The sequence below is a fragment of the Odocoileus virginianus genome, chromosome 34 (genome assembly GCF_023699985.2).
Source record: "Odocoileus virginianus isolate 20LAN1187 ecotype Illinois chromosome 34, Ovbor_1.2, whole genome shotgun sequence".
NCBI lineage: Eukaryota > Metazoa > Chordata > Mammalia > Artiodactyla > Cervidae > Odocoileus > Odocoileus virginianus.
Genome location: NC_069707.1, coordinates 7,033,766 through 7,051,556, shown reverse-complemented (window position 1 = coordinate 7,051,556; position 17,791 = coordinate 7,033,766). Strand labels below are relative to the sequence as shown.

The window sequence follows — 17,791 nt, the reverse complement described above, 5'->3', positions numbered from 1 at the left end:
GTGGCTGGACTTCTTACCTGGTGGCCAGCACGCCCTGGATACAAGGGTGGTTGGTGTTCGTAAGGCTGAGGCCTGGAACTGGCCCAGAGTCACTTCTGCTGCATTCCGATGACTAAAACGGTCGCGGGGTCAGCCCACATTCAAGTTGTCGTCCTTCAGTTTGCTAAGTCATGTCCGACTCTTTGTGACCCCATGGACTGCGGCACGCCAGGCTTCCCTGTCCTTCACTATCTCCCAGAGCTTGCTCAAACTCAGGTCCATTGAATCGGTGATACCATCCAACCATCTCATCCTCTGTCATCCCCTTCTCCTCCCGCCCTCAGTCTTTCCCAGCATCAGGGTCTTTTGCAGTGAATCGGCCCTTCATATCAAGTGGTCAAAGTGGTGGAGCTTCAGCTTCAGCATCAGTCCTTCCAATGAATATTCGGGGTTGATTTCCTTTAGGATGGACTGGTTGGATCTCACTGCCGTCCAGGGGACTCTAAAGAGTCTTCTCTAGCACCACAGTTCAAAAGCATCAATTCTTCGGCGCTCAGTCTTCTTTATAGTCCAGCTCTCACATCCAAACATGATTACTGGAAAAAACCATAGCTTTGACTGTGGACCTTAGTGAGCAAAGTGCTGTCTCTGCTTTTTAATATGCTGTCTAGGTTTGTCATAGCTATTCTTCCAAGGAGCAAGAATCTTTAAAACTTCATGGCTGCAGTCACCATCTGCAGTGATTTTGGAGCCCAAGGAAATAAAATCTGCCACTTTTTTTTCATTGTTTGCCCATCTATTTGCCATGAAGTGATGGGACTGGATGCCATGATCTTAGTTTTTTGCATGTTGAGTTTTAAGCCAGCTTTTTCACTTAAAGAGGAGATGATTATTCAAGGATGTGAATACTGGGAGGCCACCGGAGTAACAGCCACCACAGGCGCTTCAGGTTTTTTACCTGCATGTCTCATTTTTTTTTTCCATTTATTTTTATTGGTTGGAGGCTAACTTACTTTACAATATTGTAGTGGTTTTTGCCATACATTGACATGAATCAGCCATGGATTTACATGTGTTCCCCATCCCAATCCCTCCCCCCACCTCCCTCCCCACCCCATCCCTCTGGGTCTTCCCAGTGCACCAGCCCCGAGCACTTGTCTCATGCATCCAACCTGGGTGCATGTCTCATTTTTAATGCTTTTAGTATATATTTAAAAGTATATATTAAAAAAAAAGTATATATTTAAAAATTAACTGACTCACCCATATCACTTACCCAGTGATATTGGATAGAAGACTTCAAATAAATGAAAGTATTGGCAAGTATAATAATTTGTTTAAAACTTGTATTCTTATTAATAAGTTATTCTGACTCCGGAACCATTATTCCTTATCCCATACTTCATTGCCATTGTTTTGGTCAGTAGGTAGTCATCTTGGCACCTAGGGTAACAGTACCACTTAACATTGTCAGAAGTTAACAATCTTTAATTCTTACAGCCTTTAAAAATTTGCATTCCTCAAATTATTAAATGTGGTTTTATTAAAATAGAATTTAGATAATTCAGTCTAAAGTATCAAAAGATAAAATTACTAACCTCGCACATCCATTTGTTCAGCAGATGGTCGTGGCCACCCAGTCTGCCCCTGTTCCCCACCCTGGACAAACAGTGGACAGATGAGGTCTCTGCCCTCCTGAAGCTTGAGTCTAGTTGGGGGGATAGTTTCTTACTCATTTCCATAGGAAATCTTGTTTTAAAATGTCTACTTTCGTTTAAAAAATGAATTATAGCTAAAAGAGTTTGAATGCCTATACTGAAAAATAATGAAGGCTTGCTAGTTTTGCACAGAGCTATACTCTGAATCAGTGCAAAAGTAAAGTCATGAATGTTGGACAAACTTGAGATTTGATAACAGCTTACCTGCAGGTAAGCTATAGACATTCAACTAGAGGACAATTGATTGGTCAGCTAACTTTTAACTGGCTCTTACAGTACAAGCCAGCCATGCCACCTCAAACTTAGCCCCTTTTAATTTATAGTGCAGGCCAAGCAAACTATGTAAGGTATCTAAAAAAGAAACCTAGAAAACCTAGCCCCTTTGCCAACCCCCCCTTCCCTTTCCCACAGTAGTAAAAGCCCTCCTTTAATTATCATCTCATAGAGAATAGATCAGTGAAGAGGTGGAGAGAGACTCACGCAGGTGAGAATTGTACTAATATGGAATAAAGTATTTTGTGTTTAAGGACTTTGCTAAAGAACTTACCATGAAGTTAAATTTTTTTTTTAAGGGCTTTTGCAAAACCACAGATATTTTCAAGCTCATCTAATCCAACTTCATCATTTTATAGATGAACTATTTCAGGCACCATGTGGTTTTACCTATGATGTCAGAGCAGAACTATTTAACCCCAAGTTATTTGAATTTTTGTCTTCCACATACGTCATTTAAAAACTACACCAAACCCCTCTGGGTTGAGTTTAAGCGGTGCTTTTCTTAGACCGGATTCCAGGTCACCTGAACGGTGCTTGAGCAAGGTTTCACGTTAAAAGAATGCAACATTGTTTTATGTGATGGTCAGAGGTTTAGTACCAAAAAGACATTTCACATTTGTATGTTTTTAAACACAAGGAAGAAAAATGTTTCAGGGCAGCTGATGTAGACCTTGTACTACTTTACTTATCCAAAATAATTGGTATCCATGGAAACAGTCTAAACCAGTCAACTGGCCGTATGAGCTCATCTCACATGAGCTAATACCAAGTGAGGTTTTGGATGCTTTTGGTTAGTTACTTGAAGTGATGCAAGTTTTTTTCTTAACTTACCACTAGTATCTATTTTCCTAGATTTTGTGTCTACATGATTTTTTTTAAAGGAAAGACAATGAACTTTTGCTCAACTTCCCCTCCTACCCCACCCCCCATGATATTCTTAGTTAACACTTCCAAACTAAGTTGTTTTCCTCTGGCTCCTTTTCAGATTTTTCTCTTTGTCACTGGTTTTTTACCAATTTGATTATGATACTCATAATCAATACTTATAATCAAAAACTGGTAGTTTTCTTATAATTCTATTGCTTGGAGTTTGCTGAGATTCTTATATCTTTGAGCTGCTGCGTTTGTTTTTTTTTTTTTCCCCCAGATTTGGAAAAATTTCGGGCCTTATTTCTTCAGAGAATTTTTTCTGTTCCTCCCTTTTCTTGTTTTGAGCTCCAGTAACACATATGTTACACTAGTGGTGGTTCAGTCACTAGTTTGTGTCCGACTCTTACTAAATGGAATAGAATTCTTAGAAATTGGATTTTTTTCCTGATTAGTAACTACATTAGCTAGTTTTAGAGTATTAATTTTACTGTACTTATATCCATTCTAAAGTGAATGTGAAAGGGTCAGTCACTCAGTCACGTCCGACTCTGCAGCCCCATGGACTGTAGCCCACCAGGCCCCCCCGTCCATGGGAGTCTCCAGGCAAGGCTCCTGGAGTGGGTTGCCATTTCCTTCTCCAGGGGACCTTCCGGACCCGGGGATTCAAGCTGGGTCTCCTACCAACTGAGCCGTCAGGGAAGCCCGTGTATGTTGCCCTGCTTGATGTTTATCCTGCAGATGACTGATGCTCTGGTCTTTCTCTTTTTCTTCCTTTTTTTTTGTTTCTCAGTCTTTTTCACTCTGATTAACTTTGGGTAGTTTCCAGTGCCGTATCGTCAAGTTTATTGATCTTTTTTTCTGTTGTAGCTAATCTGCTTTTATCTTTTCCAGAGTATTTTTCATTTCACACGTGTTTCATCTCTGTGAGATCCACCTGAGTCATTTCTGGTCTGTCTCTATTGATTTTTCTCCTGGTTTGGGTTGCATCTTCCTGTTTCTTTGTAGATTTTAGGATGGCAGATATTGTGAATTTTATTTATTGGGTGTTAGACTTTTAAAAAAATTCTTTTAGGTAATGCTGGACTTTGTTCTAATGTTTAAGTTACAAAGTTACTTGGATGGAATGTAAACCAATAACATTTCTAACAGGTGTGACCACCATCTTAACAGGATTAAGTAAACCTTAAGAAAGTATTAAATGCATAACTTCATCTTTGTATAATGATTCTCCCAAGATTTATTTTAATTATGAATAAATATAGTGACTGGCAGCACATGGCATTTTTCCTACCTCATTTTCTGTGGTGCATAATGAACAAGGAGGGATAAAATGTGTTACGTTTGATTGATTTTAATATAGTGTTTATGACAGTATTCATCTTCACTTCCTTGTCATTCTTTATGTTTGCTGCTAGAATAATTAAAGTTGGGAAATGCTTTGAAATCAGTAGTAGTTTATTGTGACCTTTTGGAATAGATGTAGGTTTGGAAACGAGATATTCAACTTCTATAGAATTATTACAGGGACTTAGTTTTCTACTGTGGTTTGGAAAGTGCAGCCAAATGAATTTTTCCATGTGTAGAGAAATACTTTACCCACAGTTGGAGACCAGTACAACACAGATACCTTTTTCTGTTTCCCCAAATTCAATTTTTCATAAAAGTTAACGTTTTCAAAATATGTGCTTTCTTACTGGAGAAGGAAATGGCAACCCACTCCAGTGTTCATGCCTAGAGAATCCTGTGGACAGAGGAGCCCGGTGGGCTGCTGTCCATAGGGTCACACAGAGTCAGACATGACTGAAGCGGCTTAGCATGCATGCATGCATTGGGGAAGGAAATGGCAACCCACTCCAGTGTTCCTGCCTGGAGAATCCCAGGGATGGGGGAGCCTGGTGGGCTGCTGTCTGTGGGGTCGCACAGAGTCGGACACAACTGAAGTGACTTGGCAGCAGCAGCAGTGCTTTCTTAGATTGTTTTTATCTGCTAAAAGCACTGGACCTTGTAGATAAAACAACGAACTCTCCTGTCCTGAGCTCATGACTCTGTCCTCAGGGCTGGGCCTTGCCGTTGGAGACTTGGCTTAGTGAAGTATGGACATTTTAGTCCCTCTTCAAAAATTCCTTTTCTACTTGCACGTTACATTGCATTAGTTCATTCATCCACATAATACTGCTGGATATGAGTAAAACATTCCATTTTTTTTATGCGTGTCTGATGAGTTAGTATTTTCTGCATCGCCTTTTATTACCATTGTTTTGTTTTGTTTTTTTGAGTCTTCACAACTGAATTTCCTGAAATATTTTAGAATGTTGACCTTACACATTCTGAATTACTCTCTTTCTTCTTAGTCTCGGGTTAAGTTGTGTTCAGTCACCCATCCAGTAAGGCTAGGACTCAGCCTTGGGTCTCTGCCTCCCAGGTTCACGCTCACCACCGCGGAGGGAGTGTTCTGAACCTGGTCTGATTTGCTCTTTCACACCTGACCCTGTTCAGTGATATATGAGATGTATTGTCATGGGAAAACAGTGAATGGTTTTGAACATTGTACTGAAAACTATTGGAGATACAAAAGTAATGAAATACAAAGTCCTTCCTTACCACTGACTTTATCTTAATGGAGGGAAAATAGAGTTATAATATTGAATTTGAAAGGAGTTAGAAGAGGTTAAAGGGGCTTCCCTGGTGGCTCAGAGTTTAAAGCATCTGCCTGGAATGCAGGAGGCCTGGGTTCCATCCCTGGGTCGGGAAGACCCCCTGGAGAAGGAAATGGCAATTCACTCTAGTATTCTTGCCTGGAGAATCCCATGGACAGAGGAGCCTGGAGAGCCACAGTCCATGGAGTTGCAAAGACTTGGACATGGCTGACGAATTCACTTTCACCTTCAGATGTTAAAATGTTACAAGTTTTCTGGTCCTGTTCATGCCAAAGTCAAAGGCAGATTCTCTTTCCAAGTTGAGCAGATGCGTGCTGAGTGATATCAGTCATTTAGTGATACTTCTCATACTGCTGCTGTTGAGTATGCTTTATTGGGGTTTAGCCCTTACAGGTATGGAGTTTAAATATTTATTATCCTTTTTTGTTAATTATCCTTATTTTATATATGTGCATTGAGGAGATTTTAAATAATTTGGCTGAGGCCCACACAGCTAGTAACTGACAGAGTCAGGATTTGAACCTTAGTCCCTTGTGCGAGAAAGCCTGTGTTATTCATTGGAAAGCTCGTGCTGGTAACCACAAAACCAGACGGGGATGAAATCAGCAACCTTGTCATTGATAGGCATTTTTTTTTTATCAGTTGAATCAACTATTTTGCAGTGAGTGTAGAAGAAATGAATATAGGAAATTTCAAATTAATTTATGTCTGTGTTAATTCACTTCAGTCGTATCTGATTCTTTGCGACCCTATAACTAGGCCGCCAGGCTCTCCTGTCCATGGGATTCTCCGGGCATGAATCCTGGGGTGGGTTGCCATGTCCTCTTCCAGGGGATCTTCCCGACCCAGGGATGGAACTCGCGTCTCTTATGTCTCTCGCACTGGCAGGCGGGTTCTTTACCACTGGTGCCACCTAGAAAGCCCATGTTGTTATTTGCTGTGTGACTTTGTCAGTCTTAAATAACAAAGATAGCTAGCCTGAGGGAATAGGCACATTTAAAACTTATGTCTAAATTTGCTTATGGTTTAATTTGATTCATTTAGCTTTCAGAATATTCCTCTTGTGTGTCTGATTGTGTGGGCCTGTATGTGTGGAGGGCGTGCGCACTCACAGTGTCTAGAGTGGTCTTGTCTGGTTTAAAAATCAGTTTTTGACCTATCGCAGGGGTTCTTTAAATATTTCAGTACTGTAAACTTGAATAATTCTGCAGCATTTTTATTTTTGAAAGATAAGGATCTTTTGTCAGTCCCTTCAATAATAATTTATCATACATTCTAGGGTGGGATTTTTTTTTTCCCCTCATGATTTAGAAATAGCTTTGATTTTATAACAGGGTGTATAAATCTCCAGGGAGAAAACTGGTTGTATCTTGAATTCAGTTTAGAGTTCTATTTTTTAAAAAGTATGAAGTATATATTATAAAGAAGATTCAAAATAGGTTAGATTGTAAGGGTCCATGTTTGAAAGGAACTTGATGATTGCATCTGTCCAGTTTGCTGTTGGGGAACTGTATCTGTTCTCAGTTTATATATTGAATTTTATTTTCGTTAGCATTGCAAAAAATAGAACTTTATCCAGGTAGTGGTGGTGTTCAGAAGTCTCCTGGGGACAGAGAATTGGCAGGAAGTTTCCGGAGACCAGGTTAAGGAACCGCCGTTTGGAGGTCGGGAGAAAGTCGTTCCCTTCTCTCCGGCGCAGCATCTTCCCCGCACGCCCCTCCCCGGCGCCGCGCTGTGCTGAGGATCAGAGAATACAGAACTGGCCTGTACCCCATGTTACCCGCGCGCTCTTCTCGGGTCCTGCTCTCTGTTCTGTCTGTGTATGCTTCACAGACGAAGGAGCGGGCCTCTGAAGTCAGGGCAGGACTCGCCCCCTCAGCAGTTTAGCTTGTTGCTGCCTAGCATGTGAACAATGCCCAGTTCAGTCGGATTTGTATCTTCCAGTTCTTTGCTCTTTTCCCCCCCTGATGCTCAAGTATTTAGTTTTAAACTTCATCTGTGTTGGAGAGAATTCTCCAAACAACAGAAACTGCACAGCAGTTCTCTCTGTGCGTGCTGAGAGCGGGAACACGGTGGCTGCGTTCACCTTGTGAGTTTCCGCAACTGCAATAGCGGAGCAAGATATCCGAGGCCAAGGAGGCACGGAAAAGTGTTAGGGAGAGTTCTTAAAGGGAGCTTGGAGTGGTTTAAGTTTGCTTTCACTTCATCTGTCACTGAGTATTTTACCCGCTTGTTGTCTTTACCAGGCAAGGGTACGCATTGGGAGATTCAGCTTGCAAGATTTCCGAGTCCGATCCTGAGGACTTTTCAGATGAAGCCAGCACAGAGAACCTTTATGGCACCTCTCCTCCCAGCACGCCTCGGCAGATGAAACGCATGTCCTCCAAGCACCAGAGGAATAATGTCGGGAGGCCCGCCGGCCGCACGAATCTGAAAGGTTAGTCTTGCGCTGGAAAAGATACACGTGAGAGGGCCTGGCACAGCACAGCATCTCTGCGCCGCAGGCACCTGTTGATGGACGCCTTCTATAATAACGTTAGTCACTCCCCTTCTTTTAGATTGGATTTTATGCTGCCTGAAAGTTTTCTTTTAACATTTTTGAGTTGTTACCATTAGCAACATTGTTGATAAAGTAGAAACTGACCCTCCAGAGGTGGGAAGGCTTGTCCTGAGTTCCTTCACGCCAGCGAGTGAGGCATTCGTGTTCCTTCTAGGATGCGGAGGCGGCCGTGGGGATTCAGTTGGCATGTGCGTCCCGGACGGCTGGCTGCGGGTATGCGGATCGGTGGCCTTCTTGCCTTCTTCGTATCTCTTGGGCGGGACCGCCTAGATTCTGTCTCCCAGACGTGACGTCCTGGGCAGGTGGGGAGAGGCAGGGCCCGGCTGTCTCCTCCAGGTTCTCTGGGCGGCCTGAGCCCCGTGCTCTCTGCCCTTGTGTGTGGGGCCTCCTGCACCCTAAGCACAGTGCCCAAATGGTACCTTGTCACCATGCACAGACCTCTGTTTCACTTTTCTCTTTGTTTGGGACCCCGAAGCCCAGATGGTGTTCTGCTCCTGGAGATGTAGACTGTTCTCTTTTCGTTTCTTCCTTCCTCGGAGCACGTCACTGCTGTTCATTTCTGAGGTGGAAGAATTGAATCGTGCAGACCTGGCTTCCTCGTGCCTACTTTCTAATGCGGAACCTCAGGTCACCAAAGCCTTACGGTTTCAGAAACTTTCTTGATTTCAGCAAACCACTTGTTCTAAAGCTGATCTCTTAGCTTCCTAGAATTCATCCACCTATTATTATGCAAGGTTGAGATTTCACTCCTTGTCTCCTCTGAGACATTTCCCCTTCTCACATGTTCTCCTTAGTGGAAAGCCTCATTCCCAGCTCTCCCTTTCTTTAGCCTGCGTTCTTCTGCTCCTTTTGGTCAGCTTCCCTTTCCCACACCTTTCTTCCGTACACTGACCTCTCGTGGTTGGATGTCAGCAAATCCATTCTGGGTCCCTGTCATATATAACCCTTCCCTAAGAAAGAAAAAGGATAGGAGGGGAGACTTTATTGTGCTTGTTTGCTCAAATGACTTCTTATCCAAGGAAGAATTCCTAAGTAGTAATAGTCTTTCTTTCCTATGAAGAAGGTTTTTTTTTTTTTTTTTAGTTTCTTTTAAAACTTTATTTGTAGTAGGATATTAACCTATGCCCTGTATTTACCCCGTTTGGAAAGTAATAGCCTTCTATTGCAGTGTAGTATCTTTAAAATCAGTCCTTCCATTTTCTCAAAAGGATTTCTCGGATGCCTATGGAAGTGCCTCATCTAAAGTAGTATCAGTGAAGCAGCGCCTCCTGAGTCGGTGTTGTTAATGACTTACTTGCTTTGTGGCGCTGAAACGTGACGATGCCAACAGGACATCTGCTTTTTCTTTACTGGTTGGTCCGTACAGTTGTGGAGGCATGGCCCTGGTGGCTTGGCAGTAGTGGCTCCGCCTGCAGTGCAGGACACGAGTTCTGTCCCCAGGCAGGGAAGACTCCCCTGGAGCAGGAAATGGCAGCCCGCTCTGTGTTCTTGCCTGGAGAGTCTCATGGATCCGTCGGGTCACAGAAGAGTTGGACATGACTGAGCGACCAAACATCAGCAACAGCTCTAGAACAGGAGTTGAGAACACAGTTCTCCCCCTTCACAGATTAAGAAAGTGGGGCCCAGGGTTTCATAGCAACTTCTTAGCAGCCAGAAGCCTTGAGATAGCGGCAGGACTGAACGGCCAGAAGGCTTGAGATAGCGGCAGGACTACTTTTAGGTACTTTTTTTTTTTTTTTTTTTGACCATGCTGTGCAGCTTGTGGGATCTTCGTTTCCTGACCAGGTATTGAACCCAAGCCCTCAGCAGTGAGAATGCAGAGTCCTCACCCACTGGCGCCAAGGAATTTCCAGCACTGATTTCAGAGTTGGTTCTCCTGGGCCTCAGTTTGGACTTTGTTCCCGGTTCGAGCATCAGGGGTCAAGCTCCGAATGTGCTGCTTGAGATGCCTCTGTGTGCTCAGTCACTCAGCCGTGTCCAGCTCCTTGCCACCCCCTGGACCGTAGCCCGCTGTCCATGGGGTTCTCCAGGCAAGAACACTGGAGCGGGTCGCCATTTCCTCTTGCAGGGGCTCTTCCCGACCCAGGGATTGAACCCACGTCTCTTGCATCTCGTGCCTGGGCAGCCAGATTCTTGACCATGGAGTCACCTGGGAAGCCCATTGAGATGACCATGCATCGTCCCTTATCAGTCAGAAAACCAGTCTCTGGATACTTGTTGAGCTCCTGCTGTTGTTCTGGGCTGTGCCAGAGATAGAAGGTAGAGGGGAGATTGTCTGTCTTCCTCCTCAACTTCTTTCAATGGTTTATTTCATGAAATGACAGAATTTTAGGTCTGGAAGAGGTCAGAGACCACTTTAATTCCTGCCATTTTGCACGTGAGGAAGGAATGCTCATGAACCTTTGACTTGTAGCTACCTGAAAGCAGACCCCGGGCATAACGTTCTTATTTTTATGTTTTTTCTTGTTGCAAGAGATGACACGTTTGTTTAGGGAGTTTAGAAAATGCTGACAAAAAGAAAAGAAAGATACCCGTAAACCCAACATGCGAAAATAACTTTTGCCATTTTTGCCCTGTAGTCTCTTTGCTTCAGTTCAGTTCCATCGCTCAGTCGTGTCCAGCTCTGCAGCCTCATGGACTGCAGCACGCCAGGCTTCCCTGTCCTTCACCAGCTCCCAGAGCATATCATGCTCATGTCTGTTGAGTCGGTGATGCCATCCAACCGTCTTATCCTCTGTTGTCCCCTTCTCTTCTTGCTTTCAGTCTTTCCCAGTATCAGGGTCTTTTCCCAGGAGTCAGTTCTTTGAGGTGGCCAAAGATTGGAGTTTCAGGTAGCCAAAGGATTGGAGTTTCAGCTTTAGCAGTCCTTCCAGTGAATATTCAGGACTGATTTCCTTTAGGATTGACTGGTTTGGTCTCCTTGCAGTCCAAGGAACCCTCAAGAGTCTTCTCCAACACCACAGTTCAAAAGCATCAATTCTTCGACGCTCAGCTTTCTTTATAGTCCAGCTCTCACATCCATACATGACTACTGGAAAAACCATAGCTTTGACTAGATGGACCTTTGTCAGCAAAGTAGTGTCTCTGCTTTTTAATATGCTGTCTAGGTTAGTCATAGCTTTTCTTCCAAGGAGCAAGTGTCTTTTAATTTCATGGCTGCAGTCACCATGTGCAGTGATTTTGGAGCCCAAGAAAAGAAAGTCTCTCACTGTTGCCATTGTTTCTCCATCTATAACACAGCCTCTTTGCTTACACAGAGTAATATTTGTGGTGTTGTGCTGTGTTATCTTATAGCTGGCTTCCATTTTCATTTACTATGTTGTGAACTTTCTGTGTCATAGAGTAACCGGTGCTGAGTAACCCATTTAATCAGCTGCTGAATCATTTGTGGGAGCATCTGCCCAGTTATCGCTGACAGTTCTCAGCACTGTGCTCGGCTCCTCCAAAGAGCTACCTGTTAAATACCACAGTAACCCAGCGAGATGTAGGTTCTCTGTGTTACTATTCAGCTTACAGTTGAGGAAGTGACACAGTTTCTAGGGTGTGTAGTTTTAACTGTCCCAGGCATGCATGTTAGAAAGTAGTTGGTTTGCTATCTGGTGAACTGTTTTGGTCATGAAAACCAAAGAAGGATGGGCGCACTCCTGTCGGGTGGGTGGGCTGTGTTGCGTTATGGTGATGAGGTGTTCGTGTTGGGCGGTAGAATGGTGCTTGAGACCTCGCCTGCTTTGCAAACTCACAGCAGCAGAGCGTGGTGGACGGAAGCACAGACTGGGTTCCCGGGTTGCGTGGATTCCCATCCTGGTTCTCTCAGCTCCCAGCCTGCACGTCCCATCTGTGAAATGAAATGCCTTCCAGTGTGGTGAAGACGGTATGTTCAGTAAGCACTGCCTGTCATTATTATTATTGGGAGCTGAAGATTTCCTTCTCACTACCTGCCTTAAAATTTTGAAGTAGAATTGAATAATTGTCGCATTGAGTGTTTCCTTGTTAGTTGGTGCCCCCGCTTTCAGGATGAGTCTCGAGTCACATAGCTTCCGGGGTGCGGAGCTGGGCTTCTGTCTGGATCATGCGTTTCCTGCGGCTCCTCCAGCCCCCTTGCCCTCTCTCACTGTGTGCGTTGCCGGCACAGTCAGGGCTTCACCGGGTCTTTCTCTCCTCCCCTCCCTCTCTTTGTGCCTTTACCTCGCTCTCCTTTCTTCCAGCCCCTCTTCTCTTTCCCTCCCCCCCCAACCCCGTTCCCCCTTATTTCTCCCTCCCCCTCTCCTCTGACTCAGAGCTTGGGTGGCTGCCGAGGCAGGTGCTGTGCTGGCTGATGGATGAGCCCTTGCTGGTCTCCAGTCGCAGGCACGAGATGAGCAAGCTGCCCCACCTGTGTGGGCGAGCGAGGGGGCTGCTGCGGGCGCCCTCAGGAGGGCCGGAGCAGACCTGGGCTTGGGAAGGCTTCGGGAGCAAGCGGCATTCCGGCTGTGACCCGAAGGCGGAGCTCTGGAGACGGTGTTTCAGACTCATTTGTCATTCGTCATAGTATGTTGGTCTCTCAGTGTTTTCAAGGGCCTTTTAGAGTTAATTAGATTGGCCAGACTTATTTTCAAAGCTTCCCAAGGAAACAGGAACAGATGCATCCCTTCTTTCTCTCTGTGACGAAGGCTGCCTGACTCATGCCCTGCACTCCAGAACTGTGTGAAAGTGGCGCTCGTCTCTTTAATGCGCGTCACCAGTGGTCCTCTCAGGTTTCCGGCCGTCTGTTGCTCCGTGCAGACCGCGCCAAAGGAGCCCCGTTCTGTGCTCACGGCCCTGTGGGCAGCTGTCCGGGCAGCCTGCAGCTCCTCTGCCCGGTGATGTCTGGGGCCGTAGCTGGCACAGCGCAGGTGGCTGGCGGTGCCGTTGTAGCCCGGCCGGGCCCCCGCATCTTCTCCACATGGAGTCTGCTGGGTCTCTGATGTCTGGGATGGCTCCTTCTCTGACCCTGCCACCTGGACGGAGAGCTGGTTGGCATGGTCCTTCTTCCGTGTGACCTGCCACGTGGCTGGCCTGGCCTTCTTCACAGCACCCCGGTCCCAGATAACGGGACTTCTTAAGTGACAGCTAGCTTCCTTCCGCTAGTTCAGGAGGTCCAGGTGGAATCTGAAAGGCCTGGGAGGCCTCAGAGCATGGCGGCTGCTGCCTTCTTTAGCCCTGCAGGGCCAGCAGCACCCAGAGTGGGCGGGGCCGCGCCCGGAGCTGTGGTTCCGTTGCTGTCCCGAGAGACCCGCTCCTCCCTGCATGTGAGGCTTTGGGCCCTAGTGTCTGGTCAGTCCCGCTGTCTTTGCATCCTCCGGCCCCCCTCCCTTATAAATGTAAGCGCCCTCAGGAGCACCCTCGGAGGAACGGAAGTTCACCCGGAGGTGATTGAGGGCACTGCGTGCTAGAAGCAGGCGAGAGGAGCCTCTGCCACTGTCTTCTTTAGGTGGCAGCCGTTGTCACACGCTGATGGTGTGGCTTTGATTGTTTGAATATTCTGATCGTCCGCCCAGAATAACGACTGCTGTTACAGACTGATTTTTTATAACTGGAAGCTCCGTCCCAGGCCGGAACCATGCCCACTGCTCACTACCTCTCTCAGTATAGCAGAAGGAAGTAAGTCGAGTTGGTCCCGTAGTGTAAGTGGGCTCGATGAGGACGAAGACCCCAGGTCAGAGCGCTCTTCAGGGCAAGCCTGCCCTGTGACCATCACGGGCTCCATTTTGCGGCAGTAATATAACACTGTAAAAGCCAGGTTACAGAGATCCGAGTATCAGAATTTGTACATACTGTACACACATGCGCACATGCGTGTACACAGATTCATCTCCTTACCATTAGCAAATATCTCAGGGTATGTGTGTCTGTGCATGTGTGATTTTTGCTAACATGGTGAGATTAGCAACTTTTTTTTTTTTTAAATAACATACTTATAAAATTGATCTGATAAAATGGTTATAAATGAGATTCAGTCGATATAGTTAGAGAAATGTTCGCTGTGAACCAGAGTGGATTTGCATCTGTATTTCAGCTCTTTAATCCAAATCCAGCCCAACTTTCAAAGTTTTGGTTTAATTTTACAGTCTACCAATATACTTGGAGGCTCACTGTTGTAGCCACACTCTCTTCTTCGCTGCCTTCATGTCACTTTGCATGTTTATTGTCTGGCTTAAAATATTCCCTTGCCTTCCTTTCTGCCCTTAGTTAAGGTGACCCCATTCTTCAAGGCCGTCAGCCAGGTAAGTACCTGGTCCTAGCTCTTCTCCAGACGAGTTCTGTAGCCCTCTGTAGTCTGTCTTTTATGGCACTCGGCACCTTAGGCTTTCCTTGGCCACACGGTCCTGCCCTGGGAGCATCTCTGACATGGACATGAGTCACAGTAGGATCCCTGTCGGGACGTTCCCATCTGTCTGACCATCTGTGTGATGCGGTCCTCTCCATCACGTGTTGTTGTGAAGATGATGATAGTCTCTATAAAGCCCTTACCTCGGAATTGGGGAGATTGAATAAAGCAGTGTTTTCCCAAATGTGGTGGTGTCGTTCTAGCCCGGTTGAATCAGAGTCCCTGGGAATGGGCCCGGGAATCTGCATTGTAGCAGGAATCTGAGTGATTCTTTAATGTTGACTGAAGTTTGAGAACCTTAGGTTAGGGGATCTCTTAAGTCCCTTCAGATTGCTAATATCGACAGTCGAGCATATCATTGCCATAAATATCATCTCTCAGTTAAAGAGCCAGGTATCTTTCTCATTTGAGGTATCACAGAGGGCTGGTGTTTTGAATTTGACATACATGGATGAAAGAAGGTAAGAGTTGCAGGGGCTCGATAAAACTTACCTTTTATGCATATTCTAAAGAGTCATTTCTAGGTGTGAATTGCAAGGAATTCAGTTGATTGTCTTAGATCTGTTGAAACCAGTGATTCATATTGCTTGTCATTTCTTTGCGTTTGGTTTTATTATACAATTTTTTGTTGTTGTTGTTCCTTTCTTGTTTTTCTGATTTGGCAGGAGTTATTGGTAATCTGCCAAAGGAAGTAGTAACTTCTTGGAAGGTTTTAACAGTATTGCAGAATCACACCACGGAATTTATAGCCACTTGGGAGATCGCTGTCCATTAGTCTTATTTAAGTCATTATGAATTAGTTGTGTAGTACCGTAATTAGCACTTGTATAAAGCATTCTGTATGCTTTTGACCCACTCTCCTTTCCAGAAACTCTGTTTGACTTTCTGTCCACTGCAGAGGGATTTAGTGTGGGCAGAAAACTAAACAAGAAAAGGTTGGTATTTTCTTTTTGCACGGTAGCTAGACTGGAGCTTGAGTCTATTTTCAGTTTAAATTATGTCATTTTAATGGTATATCAGTTTTTTTTTTTTTTTTTTTACCAATTTGGCTTTTTATTTTGGAAAAAAATATAGTTTATTTGTCTTATCTTCCTCTTTTCCCAATTTACTTTCCTTTATACACGTTGTAGATCCAAATACTGAATCATTCATTGCTTTTTGTAAGTACAAAATTTCAAAAAAAATTGTTTAATATACCATTTGTATGCTATAAGATAGGCTTCTCAAGATGTGTATATAATCTGCAAAACTTAGGTCTCTAGGCTTGCTAAAATTTGATTCTGTATTTACAGAAAAGTGGGATTATAGCATTTCCCTTCTTAAGTCTTTTTAATTGTTAGAATAAAGATCAAGGCTGAGAAACTTCGTCTCTTGATATTTTAATGCTTTGATTGTTAGCTCTGGGGTAAGTTTAGCATCGATTTGGGCTTAAAGTTCATAATGCAGTCTTCTGTGTTGTTAGAGTATCCCAGCTACCAGGTGGCTCAGTGGTAAATCCGCCTGCAATGCAGGAGCCACGGGTTCAATCCCTGGGTTGGGAAGATCCCTTGGAGAAGGAAGTGGCAACCTGCTCCAGTATTCTTACCTGGGGAATCTCATGGACAGAGGACTTAGCAATTAAACAGCAACAACTCCCAGTTAACCCTTTGTTTCCCTTAGGATCTTTAAATCATGGATTAGAAGAACATTTATAATTTCTGGAATTACTGAGTCAAGTGGTAGTTCTGATTTTAGTTTTTTGAGGAAACTTCTACAGTGACTGCACCAGTTTAGAGTCCCACCAACAGTATATGAGGATTCGTTTTTCTCCACGTTCTTGCCAGCATTTGTTATTTGTGTTGTTTTTGACGATAGCCATTCTGAGTGAAGAAATTTCTTGAATGGGCTGTATAAAAAGTTTTAAGACATGTAGAGTAAAGTAGATTAAAATAACAGATAAAATTTCCATTGCTTAAAAGTATTGCTAATTTAGAATGTAATAATAGTTTTATTATTTATAAAAATAATATTATTTTTATATTTATTAAAACACAAATCCTTATGGACAGAGAAAATCTTTTTTGATGGATCATAAAATAAATTGAATGTATGTAAATCAAATTGGAAGTGCTTTTAGAAATACTTGTTTGAAAAATCCTTACTTTAAAACTAAGTTAAATTGATTTGGAGATATATTGGTTTTGAACAAATTTTCTTTGTTAAATTAACATTAACAAAGTTATATTATTCTGCAAATTGATTTTGGGTATGTTAGTCTGTAATCATATAAATATACCCTATTGTATAAAATCTAAAGGCATACTATGCTGTTATATACTAAGAAAAAATGCTTATAATTGATTCACAATATATTCTTACACTTAGAATTTTTAATTATTTATCTAAAGAACTCTTTTATACTTTCTGATATTTAGATATAAATTTTTAAAAGCTATTTATTACTCTTGTGCATATGTATATAAAGGAAAATATAAATGAAACATATTAGTGAATATTTTCCTAAAAGTTGTCTATATTACCATTAATTATAAAACATACTCTAATTTCAGAGAAGTTAAAATACAAAATGCCTGTCCTGGATTCAAGGAGACAAACTATACCTTGAGTGTAGAGGGGCCATGGGGATGGTGCTGTAGGCTTGGGCGTTGTCAGTGTGTGACGGGCATGTGAGGGTCACCAGGGAGAAGTCAGTGAGGCAGACACCCAAGAGAGGAGAACTTTGAGAAACATGCACTTTTCATGGAGTGAGCCGAGGTCCCAGACTTTGGAAAGGGGTGACTTCAGAAGCAGAAGACAGCCCTGAAAAAGCTGCATCTAGAAAAGAGAGAATGGAGGGGTTTCTGTGAGGTAGAGACTGTTCAGAGGGTCAGAAATGCCAAACAGGAAGGAAGACGTGTGTTCATTTCAAAGCTTGGGAACTCAGTTAATAGAACTATTCACAGTTCTTTGAAGGAAAAGTGTGATGTTTGCTTTCTTTGCATTAATTTTGAATGATTTTTGCGTGCCAGGATAATAGACTAGGCAAATTATACTAAATTAGGCTATATGTCTTCAGCGTCCTTAATGTTAAATTAAGCATGTTACTGTTCACTTGTTTGTGGCAGAGAAGAAATCAAGGAACAGAATAAATAAAAATGCTTCCATGTCTTTCAGTGTTTCATGAGAATAGTCTTAAGGTGCCTTAAGGGCTCTTTCTTCAGTCTAGTCGATTTTACAAATGACAGAAGTAACCCAGAAAACTGAACCGATTTGACCTCAGTTGATACTTTGGTTCATGGCAAAGGCAGGAGGCGGACGTGTTCTCTACGTCGGGCGCTGTTGGGTCTGCCGTGCTGTTTCTCCGTTCCAAGTCTAAGGTGGCAGCTCGTGAGGATCTGATGGCCTG

General features: G+C 43.7%; 1 protein-coding gene across 6 annotated transcripts in view; it reads left to right on the top strand.

Moving 5' to 3' along the window:
• MAP3K4 (mitogen-activated protein kinase kinase kinase 4) overlaps positions 1 to 17,791 on the top strand; it is a 136,090-nt gene that overhangs the window by 59,862 nt on the left and 58,437 nt on the right. For all 6 annotated transcript variants that reach the window (XM_070461734.1, XM_070461736.1, XM_070461735.1 and 3 more), the window contains exon 2: positions 7,747 to 7,937. In XM_070461734.1, coding sequence (XP_070317835.1) covers positions 7,747 to 7,937 — 191 coding nt within the window. The remainder of the gene's footprint in view (positions 1 to 7,746; positions 7,938 to 17,791) is intronic.